At 39.1% G+C, this 27,822-nt stretch overlaps 1 protein-coding gene and 1 pseudogene across 2 annotated transcripts; both read right to left on the reverse strand.

Moving 5' to 3' along the window:
- LOC103697813 overlaps nucleotides 1-27,822 on the reverse strand; it is a 98,666-nt pseudogene that overhangs the window by 50,715 nt on the left and 20,129 nt on the right.
- LOC120103930 (E3 ubiquitin-protein ligase UPL6-like) lies at nucleotides 22,949-27,655 on the reverse strand. 2 transcript variants are annotated; one of them, XM_039120619.1, is made up of 5 exons: nucleotides 27,191-27,655; nucleotides 26,844-27,026; nucleotides 25,029-25,208; nucleotides 23,205-23,346; nucleotides 22,949-23,088 (listed from the first exon to the last, which is right to left on the reverse strand). In XM_039120619.1, the coding sequence occupies exons 1-4, from the start codon at nucleotides 27,323-27,325 to the stop codon at nucleotides 23,326-23,328; spliced, it is 519 nt and encodes a 172-aa protein (XP_038976547.1). In that variant the 5' UTR covers nucleotides 27,326-27,655; the 3' UTR covers nucleotides 22,949-23,088; nucleotides 23,205-23,325. The 2 variants fall into 2 exon arrangements, with proteins under 2 accessions (XP_038976547.1, XP_038976546.1); XM_039120618.1 differs by having other exon boundaries at nucleotides 23,205-23,314; nucleotides 27,191-27,654.

Below are 27,822 nucleotides of genomic sequence, written 5' to 3' on the forward strand. Positions count from 1 at the left end.
TAATTCATACTTATGAACTAATATATTTATTTTAGATTCTTTTACTTGATTTGTGCCCTCGTGGGTCACTTCAAGTCTATCCCAAATCTCTTTTGCAGAAATGCAAGTAGAGACTATTAAATTCATTTCTATCTAAAGCACAATAAAGCACATTCATTGCTTTGGCATTTAGTTGTGCCTTCCTTATGTCATTGTCATCCCAATCCTTTTCAAGTTTGGGTACAGTGACACCCTCTACATAAATGGATGGGATATATGGTCCATTTAGTATGGTGGTCCACATCTCATAGTCTTGGGCTTGGATAAATATTCTCATCCTAGCCTTCCAATATGAGTAGTCGGATCCATTAAAGAATGGAGGTCTATGGGTGGACTGGCCCTCAATATGAGAAGATCCAAATGGGGTTGTCATTTTGATCTTTTACTCTTTGGGTAAAAGAGTTCCGGCTCTGATACCACTTGTTGCCCAGATAGACAACCCAAGAGGGGGGGTGAATTGGGTTTTAAAAAATTATTGCAATTAAAAGGTTTGTGAATAACTAATTAATACTTTTTACAAGTGGATTAATTAGATGCTATGTGCAGTGAATGAAATGAAAGTAAGAGACAACAAAGCAATCACAAACACAAGAAAATTTATAGTGGTTCGGAGCTAACCCTTGCTCCTACGTCCACTCCCCAAGCCTCACTTGGGAATTCACTATAACCCCTCGGATTACAACCGGTTGTTTTACGAGCTCACAACCTAACTTGTTGTTTTACGAGATCACAACGAACTCGGTCGGTTTTCCCAGGCTCACCGACTAGAACCACCCGATTGTTTTCCCGGGATCACAATCAAACCTTTACACCGTTGGTTTCAACCTAGGCTCACCAACAAACCTTTACACCCTTGATTCAATCCCCTGATTGAATCAAGTAAGGAACAAATGGTTTGAACAAAAGCAAACAGAAAAATAAAGCTTCTTAACAAGCAGATATTCAGCGATATAAATAAGAGAGAAGTTAAGAGCCCTCAAACAAATTTATGAAGATGTAGAGGAGGGCTTCTCGAACTCGGGGTCTCCTCTTGAGTGTCTCGAAGACTTGATGACTGAAGGAGACTTCTTTAATGCTGGGAAGAGTTGGTTGGATGGAGTTTAATGCCCCTCTTCCTTCTTTTCCTTTGAAATCCTTTCGTAGATGAAGATTTCTTGTTTTCTTTGAATGGAATGTCACTTCTCTACCTTGCTACAGTTCTCTGTGGCTATTTAAGCCATTCCCCACGGAAACTAGCCGTTAGACACAATCTCCTAGCCGTTCTGCACATTCTGCACATCCTGACAATGTTTCCGTTGGGATCGGAGTCCACTCACGCGATCTGGAGTCGACTCGGCTGCTGCAGGAGTCGACTCATACTTTTCTGGAGTCGGCTCGGCAACTGTTCCGGATTTGAATTAAAGTGCTGTCTCGACTGGGAGTCGACTCGACTTAACCCGGAGTCGACTCCCCAAAGTCTGGAGCTGACCTGGCACTTTTGGAGACGACTCGACGTAAGGAATCCAGGGATGCATTTTTCAAGTTTGCTCACTCGAGTCGACTCGGAAATTCTGGGAGTCGACTCGGCGCTCAGAGTCCGAACTCCCGATCTTCTGTCTTTTGACTCGTGCCGTCTTGGAGTCGACTCGAACTGTTTCGGAGTCGACTCGGCTCTCAGTATCCGAAAAACAGTCTTCTATCTTTTTGGGGTTGCGCTGCCTTGGAGTCGACTCGAACTGTCTTGTAGTCGACTCGCCTCTCAGAGACGAAAATACCGTCTTCTGTCTTTTGGGGTCGCGCTGTCTTGGAGTCGACTCGGATTTTGCGGGAGTCGACTCGGCTCTCAGTGTCCGAGATTTGTTCTCTGACTTTTTGCCTTGTATCACACTGGGAGTCGACTCACGCTTCCTTTGGAGTCGACCTGCCTGTTGGAATCCCTCGCACGCCGCAGAAAATTTCAGAAAAATTCTTCGCGCAGCGGAAGAAATGCGCGAGATCCCGTTCATCTCATGAACCATCAAAACGTATCTCTGCAAGGGAGCTAGCACCCCGGGGAGATTAGTGAGTTTGGATTGGTCCTCTGCCTCGTGTGGATACCCGTAGAGGTCGGACGCGTGTGCGGCTTCAACCGAACCTTCCAACAAATACCACGATCATCAGATTGCGGTGAATATCTACCCGCACAAGGTGAAGATCTGATCTTTCTAATCATGTAAAAAGTATTTAATCCTAATCTATCTACGAACATCGATTTTAAAATAAGTTCATGAGATGAACGGGATCTCGCGCATTTCTTCCGCTGCGCGAAGAATTTTTCTGAAATTTTCTGCGGCGTGTGAGGGATTCCAACAGTGGTATCAGAGCCATGGTTGCGTAGATTAAGATTAGGATTAAATGATTAAGGCATAATAGATCTGAAAATTTAAAGATTATGCTTGCTGAATTTTTCTGCATGCAGAATTTTCAGCTTGCTGATTTTTCTGCATGCAGAATTTTCAGCTTGCTGATTTTTCTGCATGCAGAATTTTCAGCTTGCTGATTTTTCTGCATGCTGATTTTTTATGCGATTAGATTAATGATTCTATTGATTTGTTAATGAGATTAAAAATAATCATATCTTGCATGATCAGCAACTCATAAGATGACATAATCTGTTAAATATTCAGATCTGTAAATTTTATTTAATGCATGAGATGCGTATGGTGATGATCATGGATGGACCCTTTAATTGTGCTGAAATGTTCTGCAATGTCTGAGATGTTCTGTGATGTTATGTGATGGCATGTAAATCAGATTTTCAGATGCCTGCGTGCATCTTATATTGATGTATTAGAGACCTGCGTGTCTCATGAAAAAGGGTTGTAACTATTATTTAATTTTATTTATTTTTAAAGTTATCTGGGATGTAATCTGTGATGTGTTTGCATGTCAATGGTTGATCGGTGCATGCCTCTACAAGCACGATTTGTGCGGATCGAGATCAAGGGTTGATTGGAGATGGATCAAGGAGTTGATCGCAATTGGACCAAGGGTGCTCAAGATCGAGTCAAGAGTTGAAGACGATCTAACCAATTGACGTGCATGTGCTTGTACTATGACCCCATCCTGGATCCATGATCATCACCAGTTTAATTTTTGTTATTATGCCTGGATGTTTATGTTTATGTTTATGCATAGCGGTTAGATAATTATTTGCATGAGATGTAGATAATTAAATAAAAGAGACCTAAATTAAATCTCCTCAAAAAATATTAAGTCCATAGGTCTTCCACCGTAGTAGAGCTGCTAAGGTCTTTCCGGCGTTGATTTGTCTCGGCTGGATATAGTGGGCAAGTTGCATCGGAGGACTGGACCTCTCTATTAGGCATGAGATGTTGTAGGGGTAAAGATAGGGTTGGGCCCAATAACTGTTAGGTGAGGGACCCAATGACGGCTTTGCTTCTGCGGTTATACGGTGGGTCCGACTTAACTAAGGAATGGGGCCAATAACTGTTAGGTGAGGTCTTCATTACTTAGAGAACTGATAGCGCTACAACTTGCTTGAGAAGCATTGTACAAGAGTTGTACACTCATCATTTATATGTCACTAATAACTGTTAGGTGAGGTGGCATGTAAATTGGTGGGACCGTAGCACCCCACTTGAAACCTAGAGTCGCAAGGTTTCCGTTTCTCTACCAGAAGAGTGTGAGAGATTCGAGGAAATAGTGGGAGGTGTATTTGTTTTAAAAAAAAAAAAGGCCCTAAAACAAATAGAGTTCAAGTACAAAATTCTAACTAGAATCTTTACTCTCTGAGGATTATAAAGTCAGCTTCTAGACTCTTAACTCATATCCTATAGAACAACCGTTTGACCAAATCCAATTATAAAAACTGGCTCAGCAAATTTCAAAATAGTTTTGAATTGTGAGAAATTAGGGTATATGCTAGACCATGGAATCCCTGTGTTACCAATCCGTCCGATTACTGGTCAGCATAAGACGCATGCTAAGTGGACGAACAATAACAATAAAGTTAGGTGCTGCATAATGGCATCCATGTCCAATGAATTACAATGCCAGCATGAGAACATGAAGACCACCAGGGACATATTATATCACCTACAAGAGTTGTATGGTGAACAGAGTCACACAGCATGTTTTGAAGTGTCCAAGAGGCTCTTCAAGGCCAAGATGCGTGATGGGCAGTCTGTCCATGATCATGGTTTGACCATGATAAAGAACTTAGAGGAGCTTGAGAAGCTCGGCATGACCATGCACAAGGAATTGCAAACGGATTTGATCCCGCAATCCCTTCTAGCTTCTTATGAACAGTTTATAGTAAATTACCATATGAACAAGATTGTATGCACCAAAATAGAATTGTTAAATAAAATTGGTAACTACCTTAGGGACCTTGAAGAGTTCAAGGGGCATCGTTCTCGCTGTCGAGTTGGTTTCTACTTCCAAGAGAGTCTACTTGGAAGAAGAAGATACCTGTGAAAAGGCAGAAGATCGAGAAAAGGCCAAGTAAGGAAGTTCCAAGAAAAAGGCCGATTGCAAGGGAAAGTGTTTCCATTGCATCATAAGACGGCCATTGGAAGAGGAACTGTCCTACATACATGGAAAGCATAAAGAGTAAGAAGGGTGACAGACCTTCAGAAGGTATGCCAGATATGCTCATTATTAAAAGGATACTTAAGGACTGTTACCTGTTGCAAGCAGAAATTTGATTTCTGTATCTTGTTTAGCACAGAAAGATTTTTATAAGACTATTGTTCAATTTGTTTGAGAAATAAATTGGATGCATATGGTTTTATGATTGACCGTCTCAATCACTTACATTTGGATGTACCTGTGAATGTATCTGAGCAAACAGTGAGTACTATAGGATCCAAAAGGATCTAGAGATGAGATAAATCTAAAGTATTTGTGGCACCTCAGGCTTGGTCATATAGGAGAAGACAGAATAAACAAATTAAAGAAATATGGGCTTCTGAGCTCATTGACTTTCGAGTCATATCCGATTTGTGAATTTTGCCTTCAAGGAAAGATGACCAAATTATCCTTTTTAGGACATGGGAGAGGTCCACTGCGATACTTACCCTAGTACACACTTATGTGTGTGGCCCATTCGATGTGCAGGCTAGGGGTTGTAATTTTTTACTTCATTTACCGATGATTACTCACGGTATGGATATGTGTATGAGACACAAATCTGAAATTTTTTGAAAGGTTCAAAGAGTTCAGATATGAAGTAGAAAAACAAACAGAAAAACCCATTAAGGTTCTTCGATCAGATCGAGGAGGTGAATACCTTAGTGGAGAGTTCTGTGATTATCTCAAGGAGAATAGTATAGTTTTATAATGGATCCCTCCTGGTACACCTCAGCTTAGCGGAGTGTCGGAGAGGAGGAATCAGATCCTATTGGATATTGTCAGGTCCATGATGAGCTTCACTGATCAACCCTTGTTTCTTTAGAGAGATGCCCTACTTTCAGCAATTTACTTAGTGAATAGTGTTTCCTCTAAGTCTGTTCCTACCACATTGTATGAGATATGGCATGGTAAGAAGCCGAGTCTTGGTCATCTCAAGATTTGGGGATGTCCGGCCCACGTCAAACGACAACAGGCGGACAAGTTAGAGGATAGGACAATTAATGCTCGTTTTATTGGATATCCTTAAAGAGTCATTAGGATACGATTTTTTGTCCCAAAGGATCACAAAGTGTTTGTGAGCCTACATGCTATCTTCATGGAAAATAGTTTATCCTTGATAGAGACAGTGGAAGGAAAAATGAGCTCTAAGAGAAAGTCTCTGAAGAGCAATGAGCCATTGTGCCTATAGAACCTATTTATATTGAGTCAGTACATGTCGTACCTCCTCCACCTCGTAGATTTAGTAGGATCTTCCATCCTCCTGAAAGGTACTTAGGTATACTTACAGAGAATGTAGAGGAAGTGTTCCTCATGGGAGATAGGGATCAAGGTAAGGATCCCAATACCTACAAGAGGCGATGTTAGACATCGATTCCGAGCAATGGCTGGAAGCAATGAAGTCAGAGATGGACTCCATGCATTCCAACCAAGTCTGAACCTTAGTAGATCCACCAGAAGGTATAGTACCTATTGGATGTAAATGGATCAATAAGAGAAAATTAAGTTCTTATGGCTAGGTAGAGACCTATAAGGCAAGGCTAGTGGCGAAAGGTTATAGTCAGTGCGAGGGCACTGATTATCAGGATACTTTTTCACCTGTAGCCATGCTGAAGTTCATTCGAATATTGCTTGTTATTGCAGCATAATATGATTATGAGATACTGTGATGGTGATCACAAGGTTTGCAAACTGCAAAGGTCCATCCATGGATAAAAGTAAGTATCTCGGAGTTGGAACACTCGTTTCAACGTTGTAATCAAATTGTTTGATTTCATCAAGAACGAGAAGGAACCATGTGTTTATAAGAAAGTTAGTGGGAGGGCCATTGCATTCTTCGTATTGTACGTGGATGATATCCTTCAAATTGGGAATGATATTTCCATACTAACTTAGGTCAAGGTTTGGTTGTGTAAGGAATTCTCCATGATAGACCTTGGGAAAGCATCCTATATTTTGAGAATTAAGATCTATAGAGATAGATCTAAGAGGATGCTTGTCCTATTACAGAATATGTACATAGAGGAGTGCTAAAGAGGTTCGGCATGAAAAACCTCTAAAAGGGAATTATTAACCCTTAGGCATGGGATAAATCTCTCCAAGAAGATGTGCCCCAACATATCTGAAGAGATTCAGCGGATGAGCAAGATCCCTTATGCTTCGGCTATAGGGAGCCTCATGTATACCATGCTATGTACGTGACTTGATATAGTACATGCTGTGAGTGTCACGAGCATATATCGGTCAAATCCAGGCAAGAAGCGCTAGAACAGTCTTAAGTACTTGAGAAGAACTAAGGACATGTTCTTGGTCTTTAGGAGAAGATCAGAGTTGAAGGTAGAAGGATGCACACATATTGATGATAGAAAGTCTACATCAGAATATGTGCAATAGTGGTTTAGTTAATTGGAAGAGTTCCAAACAACCGATCATTGTATATTCTACCTTAAAAGCTGAATGTTTAGCCGTATCTAAGGGTGCAGTGGAAACCTTCTGGTTTAATAAGTTCATTGCTGAGTTAGGTGTAATGTCATCAGATGCCATAACACTCTACTGCGATAACAAAGGCACCATAGCACTAGCTAAAGAGCCAAGGTCTCACCAGAAGCCGAAGCACATAGAGCGGCGGTTTAACCAAATAAGCGACTACCCAGAAAAGAAATAAGTAGAGGATCAGAGAGTAGACTCCACAGGAAATGTGGTGGACCCATTCACTAAGCAGATAAGTCAGCAGAAAACTGAAGCACATCTTAAGAAGATGGGGCTTAGGTTTATGGTTGATTGGCTTTAGTGCAAGTGGGAGATTGTTAGAAGTATGCCCTAGAAGCCAATTTGGCTGACGCATTATTTTATTCTGGGACATAAATTTGTACTTGACCTAATTATGAATTTATTAAGTTGGGCATTCTTTTCATTCATGTTCTTATGTGTCCATGAATCGTCCAAGAAATTAATAAGATAATGACGCATATTCTCAAGAGTTGAGAATTTGAGGCATGTGTCATTGGTGATTAATTTCTGAATTGCTCCTGATCGATGGATCATCACGAGGACGGTGATCGATCCGCTGAGATTAGTGCACAGATCGCTTTCTTTGATGGACGAGTCTTGAGTCAACAGTGTGGCGACACTGGAGCAATTGTGCAAGTGCTTGTTAGAGAACAAGGGTACTGAGCGTGACCATAGCAAGTAGTCACTTGGATGTCTATCCACTCGTCAGTGACTTACTTGATGCTGCAGTTGTATGACTGGTCCTTTGACCTGCGATGCCTCGGCTATTCACAGTGAGGTTGCTGTAGTTTGACGAGCACATAAACATGAGCCCTAGCCAATTGGGTTCTTGTGGTGCAGATTGACTGCAGTAGGTTCATTGTAGGAGTAGGGGTGCATCTAGATGGAATCTATCGATCTTGATAGGTTAAGAGAGATCCTATGTGATTTATGAGACTGAGTTCGTAAATCCTCGGCCGGGGTAGTATGTACAGTGGAAAAGGAGTTTTTCATTCTCGAACTTAAGTCGAATAAATCTTGACATATGACAGACGATGGGGTTTGACGAGTTATCCATGACCTCCGTTCTGTAGGAATCCATGATAGAAAGACTGTATCACACGATAACTGCACCTAGAGGTTCATCATTCTATTCTGCTGGGTAGCCACTATATACTGCTAGGTGTCACTGGTGGATGGTGAGACTCACGGGGACCATCTTGATGGCCGATGATCCCCGGTGAGTTGAGTTGGAATTGTTCCAACCCATTGAAAGGAGTTTTCAATGATATTGTGATAGAGATCGCAATATATCTCACTACCAGACAGAATAGAACCTACGGGGTCACACACATTAGAGGTATTGACCGATCCGATGGTTGAATTGTGATTTGGAATCACAAATAATTTATAATTATCAATTTGATTGATAATTGGTAAACCCACTAAGAGTTAGTGAGTTGAAGAAGGAATAATTGCAATTTAATTGAATTTAATTGAATTAATTGGATTTAATTAATTGGACTTGATCATATTAAATACGAGTCCTACTTGCAGTAGGATTCCTAGAATCCTAATTAGATTAGGACTTCAAATTAAATTAAAGTCCTACTTGGAGTAGGATTTCTAAAGTCCTAATTGAATTAGGACTGAAATTTAATAAGTCCTAATTAGATTAGGATTTCTTAAGTCCTAATTAATTTTAATCTAATTAATTAAAAGACTCCTAATTGGATTAGGATTGAAGAGTTCAATTGAGTCATGGTTCAATTGAATCCTAATTAGATTAGGATTTGAAGGAAAAAGGAAATGGGTGCACTCAATCCTCTTTGGAAGAGGATTAGACCCACCTTGTACATGGCCCCACACCCCACTTAATTGGATTAAGTGGGCGTGCGTGAAATAGGGAGAAGAGGGAGGGGCTACGCCCCTCCTTTTGGCTGAATACGTGAAGAAAAGAAGAGGGGCATAAGAGATAAGGATGGGAGCTCCTAAATTTTAGGAGCTCCACATGCCATATATAAGAGAGAGAAAAGGGGCAGCACCCTAATTTTTTCCTCCCCCTCTCTTTTCAGCCGTGAAGGACCATCTCCTTTCTTGGATTTTCAGCCGTGATGGCCCTCCTTCCCTTGGGTATTCAGCCGGCAAACAAACAAATAAAAAAGGGAAACAAGGGGCGGCCCACATGATGGATCTCTCTTCTCCTTTTTGTGCCGTGAGAGAGCCTACCCCTCTGTTGGTTTTTGTGCCGTGGGAGAGCCTCTTTCTCTTGGGTTTCAGCCACCAGCAAACAAAGAAAAAAGGAGGCATGTAGCCCTTCCTCCCTCTCTTCTTTGGTTCCAAAAGAAAAGAAAAAGGAAAAGGCTGCAAAGGGGTTTTGCCTTCTTCCTTTTGATCTATCCTTCTTCCTCCTCTCTAAGGCAATCAAGAGTTGATTCAAAAGAGAGGATTTCAGCCATCAAAACGTATCTCTGCAAGGGAGCTAGCACCCCGGGCATTATTGGGGTCTACCCCAATAATGTACATACTACCCCGGCCGAGGATTTACGAACTCAGTCTCATAAATCACATAGGATCTCTCTTAACCTATCAAAATCGATAGATTCCATCTAGATGCACCCCTACTCCTACAATGAACCTACTGCAGTCAATCTGCACCACAAGAACCCAATTGGCTAGGGCTCATGTTTATGTGCTCGTCAAACTACAGCAACCTCACTGTGAATAGCCGAGGCATCGCAGGTCAAAGGACCAGTCATACAACTGCAGCATCAAGTAAGTCACTGACGAGTGGATAGACATCCAAGTGACTACTTGCTATGGTCACGCTCAGTACCCTTGTTCTCTAACAAGCACTTGCACAATTGCTCCAGTGTCGCCACACTGTGGACTCAAGACTCGTCCATCAAAGAAAGCGATCTGTGCACTAATCTCAGCGGATCGATCACCGTCCTCGTGATGATCCATCGATTAGGAGCAATTCAGAAATTAATCACCAATGACACATGCCTCAAATTCTCAACTCTTGAGAATATGCGTCATTATCTTATTAATTTCTTGGACGATTCATGGACACATAAGAACATGAATGAAAAGAATGCCCAACTTAATAAATTCATAATTAGGTCAAATACAAATTTATGTCCCGGAATAAAATAATGCGTCAGCCAAATTGGCTTCTAGGGCATACTTCTAACACTGCCAACCATCGGAGTCGACTCGAGTTCTTCGGAAGTCGACTCGGCTCTCAGGGTCCAAAATAACTTCTCTGTCTTTCTGTCTATAACTCCCTGGAGTCGACTCGTACTACCCTGGAGTCGACTCGCCAAGCATCGGAGTCGACTCGCGCTCTTCAGGAGTCGACTCGTTGACAGGTTCTGAGATGGATCTTTCTGTCCGTCTGTCTGTTCTCAGTCGGAGTCGACTCGTAATGTACAGGAGTCGACTCAAGCCTGTGCCAGTGCTTCTGATACGCTTGGAGTCGACTCGTAATCTCCCGGAGTCGACTCGAGTCTCAGACTTTGGTTCAAATTGAGTTCTTTACTTATCCAAAGTGTATTGAACCAAATCTAGAGACACTTAACCATAAATTTACAAGTATTTGACTGAAACACTAGATTGAATTCATTAGTACAACATAAGATATACTCAAATGCTTTGAGCTCATCAAAATCAAATAGGGTTATAATCAATCACTCCACATTAACATACCTCTTTTTCTTGCTTTTTAATTGGGAAAAATGATTTTCTTATCAGACAAAGAGAAGACAACAAAGCAAAACAGGGCCATCAGATTTTTCACATTAAGTAACTTTATCATGCCCTTGCAAAGTGATAAACATTTCTGGCTTTCCACCAAACTCTCAGATTATCCACAACTTTCATACGCAGTTCTGTCCTTGAATTTATCACGACTCACTGGAAGAATCCCTTTCTAGTTTGATGATTTTTGCAAATGAATGATATTTTCAAACTTGTCCCACATTTTGCTGAAAACTTTACTGTTTCATCTACATGAATCTTTGACCCTTTATTCTCTCTTAAAGTTTTTCAGTCTACATAATGTAAGCTTCTTTAAAATCGGTAAGCAAGTAAGAATAAAACTTGTGCCTTTAAAAGTGAATTTGTCCATATCCTAACTATGGCCACCATGTAGCACCTGAATCAACAAAGAAATCATGGCATTTCAAGTGGGGCAAGATAGTATATCAATTTTAGCATATTGTAAAATAAATGGTGTATTCCATGAGATTTTTCTTTTTCTGATAGAGAGAGGGAGGGTGACCTACTGACACTATAATTAGGCTCAAATCCTCAAGGATGTACCACCCATGAATCAAACTAAGAACCTGTGGTTTTTAAATCAAACACTGTGACCATTGGCATAAACCTCAATTTGCAATTCTTTGAGATAATGAGTTGAACAAAAAGTAAGGTTCTAATAGTAGCAAAGTTCAGATGATGGAAGCCCTTTGAAATGCTTACTGTTATAACAGAACTAGTCACTGTGATAATGAGAAAATTATGGACAACAATGGGAAAACAACAGTGTTATTTGCTCAAGTGACTATTCCACAATCATTTTTTCCCTCAGATCGGGTTTTTTCTTCTCTCTTTTTTTTAGGAAGGGGCTACTTGTATTATAAAATATATTTTCTTGAGCTGTTATGGACATTTCAATTTTTTTCTTAAAGAAATAATATGGCGAAACCTTGAATAGTGGAAAAGTAAACAGCCATTATTCCTGTTATATAACGGATATAATAACAGGAATGGCTGTTACACTATTAAGTTCAGCTGTTGCTTAAAAATTGTCAAAAACTTACAAGTGGATGACCCAAAAAGATGAAAGTAGGATTGAAGTCCAAGTGGAAGTAACTGTATCTCATGGCAGATTTTAGTTGGAAACTCAGTCCCGAGCATCTTCTCCAGAGGCCATTTCTTGGTTGTTCAATAGTGGCTTTCAATGGGATTCATTTGTTTGGCCGTCTCAAGGTGATTATATAAAGTCAAGAGTACTCAAGATGGTCCAACAGTTATGCCAATCTTACATGAGTTAGGTTTAATATTATTGTACTTTACCAGCACTCTTATCATCCAAAACAATAGAGAAGAGGATACTTTTCTTCCATCACTTGATCTGGTGTTGTGAGAATCCAGAAAAACTATTGTGATTCTATTACTAGCATGACCGCTTGCTATGTTGCTTTGATTTGTATGCATTGATTTGAAGATTTAATCATCTCTGCAAATAAAAACCTTGTTTGTCTCTACATATCTGTTAATCAGCATGGTTGATTCCACTCAATTTAGTTAATCATCTAAAACTCAAATTGTTTATTTAATTATGATAAATATATAAATTTTTTTGGATATTCGTTTACTTAAGTATTAATGATATGGTGCACTGTGAAATCTTGAAAGTAATTAGCAAAAATAGACATGCACCAGTTGATTTTAAGAATGGATTGTTAGATGGGTCAGCCGAATCTTTAAGATAAAACATTTTAGTTATTGATTAATAGAAACAAAAATATAAGCCAGACAAGAATATACATTAGATTCCTTAGAATTTACAGAGATCTCTAACAAACCTGTATTGTGGACAGATACTCTTAAGAAGTGGCACATAAGGATAAAGAGTTCCCCAATTAACAATAACTAGAGAGCAAGCTTAACCGACGGATTTTTGTCCAACCCAAGAGGAACAGCTCTACGAGTCATGATACAAACCATCCATCTTTGAGAATGTTTTGCAACCAGCTTAGAACTTAACAGGACTCTTCTACGAGTCAGTGCCAATAAACTGGTCAATGTAACTTTGGAAAAGAGGCAAGCCAACCATGAAGCCAAAAGACCAGTTGACAGCTTGGGAGACCTGTTATATTGGTTATGCAGTTTGTGTTCATGCAACTAAGGAGCAAGTCTCCATGATTATTCAAACTGTAGATTACAACAGAAATTAGTTACTAAATAACAAAACAATTTCCAGACCACTAAAACTTATTCACTTAATCTCTTGATTAAATTTCTATATGTTATTTTATTTACTTGCACTGAGAATAAGATTTACCAAATAGTTGCTAAATTGCTCATGCTTCTTAATCCTACAAGCATATGAATTTGTAGACTATATAAACCCTTCATTAGGACATTGACAACAGAAAAACTAAACATTAAAGGTTTAAGAAACAAAGAGAACAAAAGGAAATTTCACTTTAAAAACCATTCAAAGAAAAATAGGTTTCTTATGTTTCTATAACTGATAAATCTAAGACATAAATAATCAAATTAATGGACTAAACTGATTTAGGCCCTGTTTGGGGGAGCTTTTGGAGGGCCAGAAAGCACTTTTTAGCCCTCCAAAAGTACTTTTAGATGAAAAACTGTGTTTGGTAAATTTTTCAAAAAGCTATTTCAGCTTTTGCGGGAAGCTGAAAACAGTTTTTGGGAGGAAGCTCCAATTTGGATCTTTTGGGAGGAAGTTGTTTCAGCTTTTTCGGAAAGCTGTATTTTTGACAAAAATGCTCATATTAAAATAACATAATTACATAGTTTATCTCTTTATAAATCTAAAAATCTGCTGGAGCCAAGAACCCAAGCCGTCAGACTCCCTTCCGTAAGAAAAGGTATTTTTCTTTTCAATTTTTGTATGCATCTCTTGAACCATATTTTAGAAGAAAAAAATTTTAATCCTTTTCCATACCTTCCAAAATCAATCCATTGTTTTTTTTTTATCATCAACCTCGCGGCCCACGCTGAGGTCCTCCTCGAGCGTGGACCACGAAGAAGAGCCCCTGGACCGCGGAAAATTATTTTATGAGAAATTATGGAAAATTATTATGGAAAATTATTATGGAAAATTATTTTATACTAATAATTATAATATTTTATACCTTTATTTTTGTATTATACTATAAATATAATATCATATTATATTATATCATAATACATTAATATGTTATGTTAAATAATTCAATATTATGTTATATTACGAAAAATTAATTTATACTAATAATTATAATATTTTATACCTTTATTATTGTATTATACTATAAATATTATATTATATTACATTACATTATAATACATTAATATGTTATTTTAAATAATTTAATATTATGTTATATTATGGAAAATTAATTTATAATAATAATTATGATATTTTATACCTTTATTATTGTATTATACTATAAATATTGTATTATATTACATTACATTATAATACATTAATATATTATTTTAAATAATTTAATATTATGTTATATTATGAGAAATTAATTTATACTAATAATTATAATATTTTATACTTTTATTATTGTATTATACTATAAATATAATATATATTACATTATATCATAATACATTAATATGTTATGTTAAATAATTTAATATTATGTTATATTACCAAATATTAATTTACTCTAATAATTATATTACTATTATGCTATATTAACATAATATTATTTTATATTACAATAATATTATACTATATCGTATATTTATGTATTGATTTATGTTATGTTTTATTATGTTCTGTTGTATAATACCATGCAATGTCTTTTATGGTAATTTTGTCATATAAAAGTACTTTCTCAGTTTGTTTACCAAACACAAAACAAAGTACCACAACACTTTACGAATGTAGTTACCAAACAGCAAACAGCTTTTTATAACAGCTCTACTTCAGACAGCTCTACTTCCAACAGCTCTACTGCCAACAGCTCCCCCAAACAGGGCCTTAGTAAGTTCTATGAGACCAGCACAGGAGCTAACCAAGAAAGGCAAAATTGGAAAAAAAACTAGCAAATTAATAGAGAGAGAATACACTGCATATCAAATAGCCAATGAGAACAACTAAATTATCATTACTATCATCTTTCCACCATCTACAAATTTAAAATACTATCATCATAATAGCATCAGATCTTAGACTTAGAAAATAATTTCTTTGAGAATCTGTGAAAGGAGGTTATTAGAATAATTTTTATCAGGAATTCTACTGAAATGACACTAAAAAGCATATTATAGTTCGGATGGAAATCACATGTAATATATGGGCAAGACTCAACTCTCATTTCTAAAAGTGTGACATGAATAAGGACTAGAGGAACAGTGTGATCTGTTGAACTATCAAAAGATGCTATTTAATAAATTGAACTCTAAATGGAGCCATAATATGGGCCAATCAAAATAACAGCAGTATTATAGCTAGAAGTTTTGTTGTTGTCCTCGCAGACAAGCCAGCTATAAGTTTATCCTATCAATTTCGGATCAATAATCTGAATCCTTAAGATGTTAAGAATAGACGAGCATCTGTCACTCATAGATCTGCTATATCGGTGTCCGCAAATGTCTTTACCTGAATTTCATGTTCATTGAACATTCCAATCCATTCTTTCTGAATAAGCTGTTCAAACCCTCGCAAACAATGTGAACTTTGATGGCGAAGCTGCACACAGGAAAGAAACAAAAAGTAGACATATAAGCCTTTGAGATACAGCTGCAGAAAAGAAACTTGCAATAGATGATCTTACCTGATAATTCAATCTATGATTTGAAATTAGATGAATGAACTGAATAACATTATCATTAGTAACACGTTTTTCTTTCCCACCAGGCAGTAGCTCCTCTTCTCTTTGTTCTCCGTATTCATTGTTTACAATGACAAAGTACAGTTCTAATTCTGAACATCACCTTCATAATGCTGCACACAAAAACCTCTCCTTTTGTGAGCAGCATCTTCCTATCATATCCAGACTTTGTTCCAGCCCTGTGAAGCCGATTCTATATGGCATGGGTGAACTCTGCCTCACCGATGAACAAACTAAGCCCCCGAGAATAACCACCACCACTTCAGACCCATCACTAGAGATATCATTATCATCGACGCTAGTATCATGAGATGAACTAAGCAAGCCAAGATATGGTAGCTCTAGTGTCTCGCTGTCATCTTCCTGAACTGGTATATCATTAGCTACCTTAACTGATGGTTCCCCTTGGATTTGCACTGCCTACTACCATGACTAGCCCTACAGGCCCGTGCACTGTGGCATGACCCAAACATCTGCCAATCGGATTGCCAATGAGTTCTCTAACTCCTATCAGGTCTCCTTTTTAGTCTCACTCATGGTGAGTGAAATATTCTTCTCTGTGAAACTGTCCATCTCATGCGCGCACACCTCCTCACGATGGTTATATCTAGTCATGGAGGATCCCCTATCTCATCTAGCACAGGCTCATCTCGAGCCTGCTGATCTACAACCCATCGAATCATAGGATCATCATCATTACAAACAAAATCATCAGCAAAGAGGTCTTCTTATCTGTTCTCCTTGACTTGGTTCTACCTCTATCACAACCTTATATTATAGTGCACGAAAATCAAGTTGTGCAACCTCTTGCTTGTCAAGTGATTTAGCTTGTTATAGTCAAGGTACTTCTATTCCAGTTGCAACATGCATTGTACCAGCCGAACTGGGGTTTGTATGGACAAGTAGACAAGCCAACCAGGATGCCCCACTTCAAACACTATCAGCAACCCAGGGCAGTAGACAACCCTCTAGGGGCAGCAAGGACAGTATGTACAGCAAGTCCAAAGGGAAAGCACCAGTTATCGATCCATTGAGGTAGCTGATGACATTTCAACTAGGAAGATGAGAATAAGACATCGAAGCCATCACATCCCAGCTTGCCTATATCATCTCACAATATCAGCGATGACAATAATGGCAATTCTCGTGATGAGTCTAGAGGTCAGGATAGATGGTCTGGAGATGGTGGCAGTTATTCTCCACGGTTCAGTCCATCCACCGGCTAGGCAGAGTTCATACACCACATGGGATCAGATCTTCACAATCTGAACAAAATCTAGACATGACAAGGAGATATCATACAGAAGGAGAGGATCCAAGGATATTGCAACTCATGTCACACTCAATCAGAATTATGGGGGTAGATATATAGAAATTGGAGAGCTGGTTGAGATAAGCTATGTTCAGGCTTAGGAGGATTATAGTACCTGGAATATTAGAAGCCAAGCTGATGGCAAAAATTAGGCAGGCGGTGAAAGGAGATAAGTAGCCGAATAAGAATACATGAGAGTTGTTATGCCGAATGGGAGAATGGACCTTTGTATAGATCTGCATGTGCATCGGATAGCTACAATGCATGACACATCTCATCTTATGCAGGAGGTGGACCTTCTATTGGATCAGATAGTGGACTGTCTGCTCCATCCATGTATGATCATTAAGCATTCCTCTACTCATTTGAGGGGATCCGAATGTGCACATTGTCCCTCCTACGATATAGGTATAGACAGGGGATAGAGTACGGTGCTACCTCCTAGCAGGGAGGGTCAGTCTCCTATGACTACCACATACATAACTATAGTATCGAAAGCTTCATCGGGTTACAATCAAGCATCTTATGACCACCAAGGATGGGGAAAATATCTTGGTTGGTAACAAGATACCAAGTAAGGACTATGAACAAAACTCGAACATCTACGAGGACATAGACATCCTCCTTGAGATTAAATTTATAAAGTAAATTATTGTACATTCTCTTTTTACAATACTATACTTTATTTATCATTTTTAGTTATCAATACAGCTAGTTTATTAATCCATGTGAACTCAATCAGTTCAATACCAATGTCGACACTCAAGTATTGCACATCCATCCATTGAAAATGCAACTAAAACACTAAAAAATTTCACACCAATAGCAAAACAAGCCTTAAGAAAAAAGGAAAAACTAAAAGAAAGTGAGACTTTTGGAATCCTAGTAAGGTACCGAGACAAAGCCTAATACCGTGTGTTGGTATGTGATGAACTAGCAACGTAACAATCTGACATAAGCCAATACCAACACGATACTAACTTTAGAACCTTGATTTGGACGATGTTAAGCCTGGCCCACCAGGATCACTCGCAATCCCTTGTATGTATAAAAATGATTACCTTTGATTTGATGTCAATATATATATATATATATATATATATATGTTTAAAAAAATACAGCTACAGTCAAGGTATACTCATGTTGACATTATACAATAGTATATTAGAGGGTATGGTTTGCCATACCGTCCCGAATCGAGCGGTACGGAGCATACCATACCGTACCAATTCAATATCGGTATCCGGTATGGGTGGTGTATCGACACTCGGTACACCAAAAAAATTTCTTATCGTACCGTACCAACATTGTGATGGTGTGGCACCAGTACAGGGTCCAGTACCGAAACGACGAACTTTGTTAGGGGGCGTTTGGTATGACATGAATACCCTAGGATCAAGGGTGATCTAGGTGAAGATAACGAGATCACTATGTTTGGTTGCACCCCGGTGATTCTACGTGGCAGTGATTCCAGATTATCCCCATTTCTCAAATCATCACATAACCCGGTGATGGTAAACCCATCCCTGAGGATAGTTATCCAAGATCACCCTAGCGCAACGATATTGAACTGCAAGACGATGACCAAAATGCCCCTCATAATCGCCACACGTCTTTCGTGAGAAGGAACTCCATCCTCTCAAATAACTCTATGCAAACAAAGGAAAGGTTGGTTAGGGTTTTCGTGTCATCCTCTCCACGGAAGAGAAGGAACTTAGAGGAAGAGGATGAGGAGAGATTGCCCCCATTTTTGACTGTGGAGAGTAGGAATAGAAGAGTCTCTCCTCTGAGCATTGTTTTATACGGTGGTTAAGAGGAGAGACCGAGGAAGAGCAAAGTCTCACATCTGCAACCATCCCTCTTTTAGCCATGGAGATATCGAAGAAGAGGAGAGGAAATGGAAGCGTCATCCCCTTTTTTTTGTGAGATATGCTCATATCTGGTGCAGAGAATAATTTAGTACTAGGATCAATTTTGTTTTCTTTATAGCATAATCTCTTGCACTCTAAATGAATTTCAGATGAAGTTTTTTGATAGGACAGAGAATCAATGTTCTCATCACAAAATTTCATGCTATCCTAAATGCTATACTTGGTTACGCATGGACTACAGTGAAACAGAGAAGGAAACAGTTACGCAGTGCACCTCTACATATTTGAGCCTTTCTTTTAATTAGCTATTTTCTGTGTAGGATATTTAAATTTGTAGTGGTATACTGGTTTATTTTGCAATTCTAAACTTGCACTGGACATAACTGTCAGGATGTAAATAAGTGGGATGACTCCATCGCTTTCGAGAGACAAAACTTGAGCCAATCATTGCAAAGTTCATATCCCTGATCTGCAATATCAGCATGATGAAACAGCAAATGTTTGATATAGGCAAGCAACTACTGTATTTTATTTCCTACAAACTCTAATTGTAGTTTTGAATTGACATTGTCAAAGAGACAGTCCATAAGTATAATCTTATGTTAGTCTAGCAGTCAAAATACAATCATGAAAATAAATCATAGAATAGACCTGGCCCACACCCGAAATCATGAATCACACACAAATGGAGCTTGAGTGCCAACTTCCAAGTGATTATTAAATTTACAAATAATCATGTCCAAAATGTAACATGGCCGCACATAAATAGAAAGTCAAAAGCTTGAACCTAAATTTAAAATCCTTAGATCTGTCGTACTAAGAATTGTGTCTGAATCTTAAATCTGAAGCAAGCTTACTCGGGACCAAGCTACATCCAAGCCCAATCTACCCACTTCTATGTGATCAAATTGCTCAATTAACAGAATCAAACGGAACTGGATAGCCTGCAAATCCATTAATTAGAATCAACACGCAGATTCTAGGCCAGCCCAGATCCTTGAGAAATTTTGTACTTGAAAGGGACCCAGACCATGAAAATAAATTCACTGGCTATTGGGTCAGGTCATGGTGGCCTTAATAGAATAATAAGAACATGCTGCAAATGGTTGACCCTAAAAAGATTTAACTATAATTCAATATGTCCAAACTTGATGTCAAGAAGCACGGTCTGCTATGTGAGCACCGTACCGATTGCCTAGTGACACGAGTCGATACGGGCCCGCGCTGTGCCGGGTCTATACCAACACAGTAGAGGAGGCAGAGAAGAGAGCGAACCGGAGAGAGGAAAAGGCAGAGAGAGAGAAGGGGGAGAGGGAGGGACAAGGAGGCCGGCGGAGGCCATTGCCCAGACAGGAGGCGGAAATCGTAGTTAGTCCTTGTTTTGTTCGAAATAGGGATCCGGACGCTAAAAAATTTTGCTATTTTCAAGTGAAGTCGGCAAATCGTTTGTCAACTTCACTTAAATATCGTGAAATTAAAAAAATATTTTTTAAAAAAATTAAGTGAAGTCGGCAATTGGTTTGCCGACTTCAACTTAAAATCTGCAAAAATAAAAGGGGCACCCTCCGGGCTCCTAAACTCCCTCTTTCTCTCTTTTCCTCTGTTTCCTTCTTCTTCTCCCCCTCCAGCGATGGCGTCTCGGTTTGGTTACCGAAATCGTTTCGGTCCGCCGCTGGTATGGCTCGGGACGCCCCAAACCGGACGGTTCGGGACGATTCCGCCGACCATGTCAAGAAGAGTATTTTTGATCTATCTATTCCCACCCCATGTGGGGTGAGCTTAGTTTACCTTGTGGGGTCAATGGAGATGTTATTTGCACTTCATTATACTAGAGATATATCATATCTAGAACTAGAACATAGTCTAATTTTCTAGAGGTAGGGGCCATTAGAAGTAGTCTATGACAAAATGATAGGGCCGCCATAAGAATCAGCATATTTGCTCACATTCTTAATTCATGAGAATTGAAAATACATAAAGGGCATGTTTGGTTGGAGGAAGTTAGATTCTAGAATGGGAATGGAAATGACTGACTCCTATTCCCCTGTTTAGTTAGGGAGAGTCCCATTTCCATTCCGATTCTAAGAGAAATTATTTGAATGCCCCAATCCCCCAAAATCCAATCCGGATTCTCACCTAGCATTCAAATCTTATTACGACTTTGATCTGACTCCGGTTACGAACCAAACGCGTCGGGGAATATAACCATTCCACTTTCCATTCCAATCCATTTCGATTCCAATTCCGGACGTGAACCAAACACACCTAAGAGATCTACCTGACCTATGTCATGGGCAAGGTTTGTCGTCTCGGTACCAGACTCCAAACTTGTACCACACTAGCACTTTGTTGGTACAATACAGTACAGAGTCTTTTCAGTATACCGAGTGTTAGTACATTATCCGTACCAGATACCAGTACCAAACCAGTACAGTATGGTACAGTGCGTCCCGTACCACCCGGTTCAGGCCAGTACGACAAACTATGGTCATGGATATTTTTGGTATTGTACGGCTAGTGATCTTAGATTCCAATGACATACCAAATAGATTACTTGTGGATATCCGAAGATCTTTAATCGCTAAGAACATGGCAGACCAAATGAGATCATTTTAAATCACTAGAGATTATATTACCCCAGGATGAGGATCACCGGTGATCTTATAACACCACGGTGATCTCATTTGGGTCACCAAATGCCCCCTTAAGCATTTCAAACACAACACACTTCCTGGTTCTAACACTGTAGAACTAAGATGTTGTACCATGTGCTGATGCAAAATGGTATATAGGGGCATAGCAGCAATGATACCCTAACACTGTAGGACAGTACAGTTGGCACCAGCTGTTAAGCATCGGTGCTTCCATCCACAATTACAAGTACACATTAATATATAAATTAAAATAAAAAAGAAAAAAGGTCCACAGCAGTTTTATGTACCTGGCTCAGAAGTTCAGATATTACATCCTTGGATCCAAGGTCCGTCGTACCGGTACCGGTCGGCGTACCGGTGGCCGGCCGGACCGGTACGGTACCGGTCCGGTCCATACCGGCCGGTACCGGTACCGTACCGGCCGGTATGCGGTGGTTTCAAAAACCACAGCGCGCGGCGCTGTGGTTCTAAAAAAAAAAATCAAATCGTACCGGTGGCCGGTTCGCACCGGTACGAGGCCGGTACCGGCCGGTTCGGATAAAAAACCGGGATATACCGGTTTTTTATCCGTTCCGGTACCGGTCTAGGACCGGACCGGTACGTACCGGCCCGTACCGGCCGGTACGGGCCGGTACGGCATTCCATACTTGGATCTGTTTTTGATACTTTCCACAGACAGCTTCTTATGTCCGGAGGACAGACTGGTTGAAAATTTTTGTGATGAAGAGGCATGCATAGGTATTGTCCAGAGGAGCTGCCATAGGGCCTGCAAAAGAGATCATGCCTCAAAATGAATTGCATTTCACTTATATATGGACATAGTTATAAAAAACAAGATACATGCACCATAATCTAATTACAGTTTAGTCACTGCATTAAGCCAGTCATCATACTCTAGAAACATTCATAATGAAGTTTTTAAATAACAAATTACCTGCTTTAAAATTACAATTAAAGATCTAGTATCTTTCAGTGAGAGTGGTTTCCCCTGCTCATAGAACTCCTCATTATCGACAATCATCAGCATATGCCTGATAGATCATAGAGTAATGTGCCAGTTACAATGCTATATTGAAGCTTTTTTAGCAGGCAAACCTTCCAATTTTTTGATGTAAGGAAATGACAACACATTCACGGAACAGGGGCAAGAAAAACAAAAGATCATAGAAACAAATAGTTTTTGAGCAATATCAAGATCAGATAAGCAGCCTTACTTGTATACTGGGCAGAAAACAGCCAGAGGCAATAGCCAACCTGAAGTATCTCCAGGTAAATGTGCTGTTAGCTTAGAATATATTGGCCATCTGGTATTCTCACGGCATCCTTTTATGAAATTCCAAAGTGCAGGAACAAGCTCAGTTCTGTAAGCTAGTCCAGTCATCATGAGTGCAAGAGGCAGTGTACTGAATGTAACATGAAGGAAAGCACAAACAGCACTTATAGCTTCCACCTCCTCACTGGATGGCCCATCCCTATCAGAAATATCAGCATGTAATGTATCTCTAAACAAAGCGCACCTGTTCAGAATGTAAATTTCAGCTCCAGGAAGAGACAATAATCCACATATGCATAGAGAGGAATGGACCCTTATGGAAGGTAATTGGCTAAAACAATTAATAAAGATGTAGCATACCAAATGCAGAAAAAGGCATAAATCCATTGCACTGCATATTTGTCTTTCCAAATCAATATTCAGAGTTTCCTTGAACTCTTCTTCCATGATTACATCATTGTCACTTGGTTCTGAACACTCATCACAGATACATTAAAAGAACCTTACAAGTTAAAACACCGGAATAAGAAACCAAAAAAAAAATGGCGGAAAAAATAGAACGAAAGCAATCTCATTATAGCAGTAATAAGCATCAAGGGGATCTGGTTGTAACATATACTACTCAAAGTTAAAAGCCCACCAAAAATGCATGTCTCCAAAAACTAAATTCAAAGCGTGATATTTATTAGGACCATCGGCAAATGCTCTCAGATTTGTACCACTAGAGGTACAACTGGTGCAACACAGAATTTAAGAAAAGACCTCACGTGTTGGATTTAGCTATCCGCATATTTGGATATGACCTCCACAGCAGTATTATCAGCCAGAGGACCCCTCTCGAAGCTGAGCTTCAGTGAGCTTCAGTATTATCAACTGGTTTTAAACCACAACAAAGGTATTGTCAGGGTCCGAAGGATGTACATATGGCAAAGGCAAACGAAGAAGGCTTTGAATTTTGAAGCTATAGATCACTAGGCTATGAGGCAGAAGGCAAGATGGCAGGCATAAGCAAATGGAGGGAAATGGAGAATCTAGCTCTTGCATCAGTTGGATGAGGAGGCATTTCATTGGCCGAAGAAAGTTGATCAACTTCTACTTTGACCAAGGGAAAAAATATTGGAATGACTAGCAAGACAATGCAATTACTTGTTATTTGAAGGGTACTCTGGTAATATAATTCCTACAAATGTGCCTAACATCAAGCATTTGAAGTACTCTAGAGCCTGGAGAATATTGTCCAGAAAATTGTTTTGGAAGTTGTCGAAATGATAAACATGTAAAATTGCAAATAATATTTAAAGAACTGGGTTATAAACACAAATAAATAATAATAACAATTGACAAACAATACTATATTAAATAATTTATTTTACAACTTCTGACTAACAATCTGCAATAATTCGTAATTACGAAATATGATCATTACCAATGGTTATGATTTATGAATATAAGTATGCCACAGGTGCTTGGTCTAAGTGCCATGACATTTATCAGCTGCCAATAGTCAACCAGTATAGGTCATGACCAAGCTACGACTGCATTTTTATCAAGATAACATGTAACTCATAATTGAGTTAAGTCTAATGGAATCGTAATTTTGGGGACTGGTCAAAAGTATGCATTTCAACTACTAAATACAACTTTAAGGCCACTATAAGAGATCAAGACAGATAACCAGCATTGTTTCCATAAATGTCCAAGTTGACCACTAACAGCAATGGCATGGTTATCTTCAATTAACTAGTGGCTAAAATTATTTGAGAAATTCATTGAACTATACTGAAAGTTCCTTTTCTCTATCTCAAAGTTCTGTTCAATTAACTAGTGGCAAAAATTATTTGAGAGGTTCATTCAACTATACGAGTTATTCTTTCTCTACAATCTTCACTTTAATTTGCATATTTCATTTTTCAACAAGCAAAGCATATAGTGATGCAATTACTTGTGAAATACACTGTTCTTTTAGTATGTATGAAAAATGGCAGTAAGCTTGGGACATGCTTTAATCTTGAATGTAAAGCAAACGTATGAAAAATTAGTGTTTCCTTCATATGAACATAAAATAAAATAAAGGGTTGACAATATAAGCAACAAAATTAGTCTTCCTAGATCATATACAAAAGAACAGCAATTCACATGATAAACAGCTTAAAACCCAGTCACAAGTTTTTAAAGGCCCCTTACTGTATTAGAAGCACAGTTTCGTTCAGACAAAGCAACACCAGCAGCCTCTAGAATTCCAAGCAGGCAGGCATAGCCTGGATATTCAAGTGCTGCATCATTCGGAAGGACACGGACATGATTAGGCAAACATGATGCCATCTGATGAATATAATATTTGCCCAGTCCCTTGGTTGAAAAACCCTGAAACACCAATAGCTTAATCCAAGTAGAAACACTTAATATAAGACCAAAGTAACAGCTTGTGAATAAACCACTGGCATGCAAAGAAGGTATAACTTTTTTATGGCCACTCAAGCCTAGTCACTGTAGCTAACTTGATAGATTTCACACATACAATTAACAACATAATTTACACTCACCCAATAACTAGACCTTTAATTTTTGACTTAGATTATACAATTTACATTAACTCCTTGTAGAAGGACTTAATAATTTTAAAATCAATCATGTCATCTAAATTGAAGATCCAAACCATTGAATATAAGCTACACCACAAAAAATGCCTAGCAACCAGAATTAGCACATTTTGGTGGTTTTTAAACTATAGATCAAGTCAGTACAAAAATGAATAGTATCAATTGCACTAGTGTAATAAAATAGATGATAGCACACAGAAGTTGAAAATCCATTTTTGGATCATGATCTACATATCTTAAAACATGTGTGATAAGTTCATTAGGTTTTGATAATTAAATGATAGTAAAACATAGCATCACGCTATTAAAATCATCCATTTGAGCACCTTCTTGATGATTAGTTTAGAGACCACCAAAAAACATGAATTTTGGTTTTTAATCATTTTTTTAGTATAAATCATGTTCAATAATTTGGATCTTGAATTTGTACAGTCCATCATTGCTTGTAAATCATTAACTCCTTTTCTGAAGGAATTAATGTAAAGTGTGTAGCTCAAATCTTAATTTTTTATCAGTTGTAGGAAATTTCATAATTTACTTCAGAATTAGCTATAAAATAGGTTTCAGATTAGTTCAAGAACAATTTAATGTAGTCGTACACAAGATATTCCGAACCGGTACCGCCGGCGTACCGGTGGCCTATCGAACCGGTTCCTCGCTCTCGGTACCATTTCGGTATCGGGCCCGTACCGAGAGCCGAAGCCGGAGAAGACGAGATGAAAGAGAGAGCGTGCGGGGGAGGGAGGGAGAAGGAGAGGCCTCCACCGCTCGCAGAGGGCCATAGGGGGCCGGTGGAGGCTGCGGGGCAGCGGCAGAGCCTGCAGGGGGGCGGCAGAGGCCGCGGCGGCGTCCCCTATTTCTTTTGAAGCAGGGGACGCGACCGCGGAAAAAAATTGAAATTTTTTAAGTAAAGTCGGCCTCAAATTTTTTTCCATTGTCGCGTCCCCTATTTCTTTTGAAACAGGGGACGCGGCTGCGACCGCGGCCTCCGCCGCGCCCCCGCGGCCCTCCGCGGGCGGTGGAGGCTTGTCCTTCTCCCTCCCTCCCTCGCTCTCTCGCCGCGGGGGCGCGGCAGAGGCTTCTCCTTCTCCCTCCCTCCCTCGCTCGCTCTCTCCTTCTCTTCTTCTTCCCTGGCTCCGGCTGGGTTCTCTCGGTACGGGCCTGGTACCGTTTTCCACAGCTAAACCGTACCGGTCTGGATCCGGACCGGTACGGTACAGGCCGGTTCAACATATCATGGTTGTACATGGTGAAATTTTAACATGAAGAATTTCTTTACCACATCATCCAACTTATATGGCTCTGACTCCCTTCCAGAAATTTCTACTGACAGAAGCGCCTATTCTAAAAGTCATTGTCCTAATATATACATCTACATAGATATCCTGAAGAAATTTACCTCCTTGAAGTATGGTAGACGATGCCATAGAAAAGGAATGGTAAGAAGTTGTGAGGAAAAACTCCATTGTGGGTCAACATTTGAACAACAACATGGATGCTGACAAATATGTGAAGCAATTAGGATAAGAACATGCTCCAAGGAAGATACACTTTCACGGGACTCTAGAGTCTTCACATTTTGCTGCATCAAAGACATTTCTATCAGGAAGATCACAGCATGAGGATACAAATAAAGGCACTACACAATTTTGGCTATTTTCTTTCTTTGTACATAATGTGTACTAATCAAGTTGATGTCATCTTGTAACATGTAATTTGGTATATAATTTAAAATAAAATGCTTACCACACCAGTTAGGAGCATGCCACGCAACAAAGAGAAAACTTTTCTCTGCAGGAGATAATCAATAACCTTGCAGACCCATGGAAGATCGGGATTTGTTAAACAAACTACTGTTTCTAGCAAGATGATTGCAGGCATGCTAGAGTATTAGGATGGCATCAGAATTTGATTTTTCAAATGACTCCTACACAAAGAGAAAAAAAAAATAAGATCAGGAATTGCAACCGATGCCACGTAAAAAGGGACTCACATGTAAATATGTGCATTATAGATAGCTCTAGCAACAAAAATAATTAACATTGTATCAAAAGTTTGCAGAAACAATTAATTAATGCATGGAAAACTCAAGAATGCTTACAGTTTTATGGAGAGTTAAAAAAAAACAGTAGTTCTGTAGATATTTTGGGCATAGCATGGTAAATATATCTAGACCACCACTATATATATTAAGGCAAGATGTTGAACAGTAACAAGCAATTCTATTTTTAAGTTAATAGAAGATGAATTCAGCTCTAATAACCATCAAAATCTCCACTAGCAGTTCACTTGAAAAGGCCATTTAAAAAAATATATATCCCAAAATTCATTTACAAAACTCTCACAAAATGTCTAATCCATAATGATAGCTTGAGTAC

The sequence above is a fragment of the Phoenix dactylifera genome, unplaced genomic scaffold (genome assembly GCF_009389715.1).
Source record: "Phoenix dactylifera cultivar Barhee BC4 unplaced genomic scaffold, palm_55x_up_171113_PBpolish2nd_filt_p 000842F, whole genome shotgun sequence".
In the NCBI taxonomy this organism is placed as follows: Eukaryota; Viridiplantae; Streptophyta; class Magnoliopsida; order Arecales; family Arecaceae; genus Phoenix; species Phoenix dactylifera.

Coding starts and splice junctions, on each gene's coding strand:
- LOC120103930 (XM_039120619.1), bottom strand. CDS start 27,325: ATGCCTGCAATCATCTTGCTAGAAACAGTAGTTTGTTTAACAAATCCC. Junction 27,027..27,190: donor GCATGCTCCTAACTGGTGTG/GTAAGCATTTTA, acceptor TCTTTGATGCAG/CAAAATGTGAAGACTCTAGA. Junction 23,347..25,028: donor GAAACTGTGCTTCTAATACA/GTAAGGGGCCTT, acceptor TTAACTTGTAAG/GTTCTTTTAATGTATCTGTG.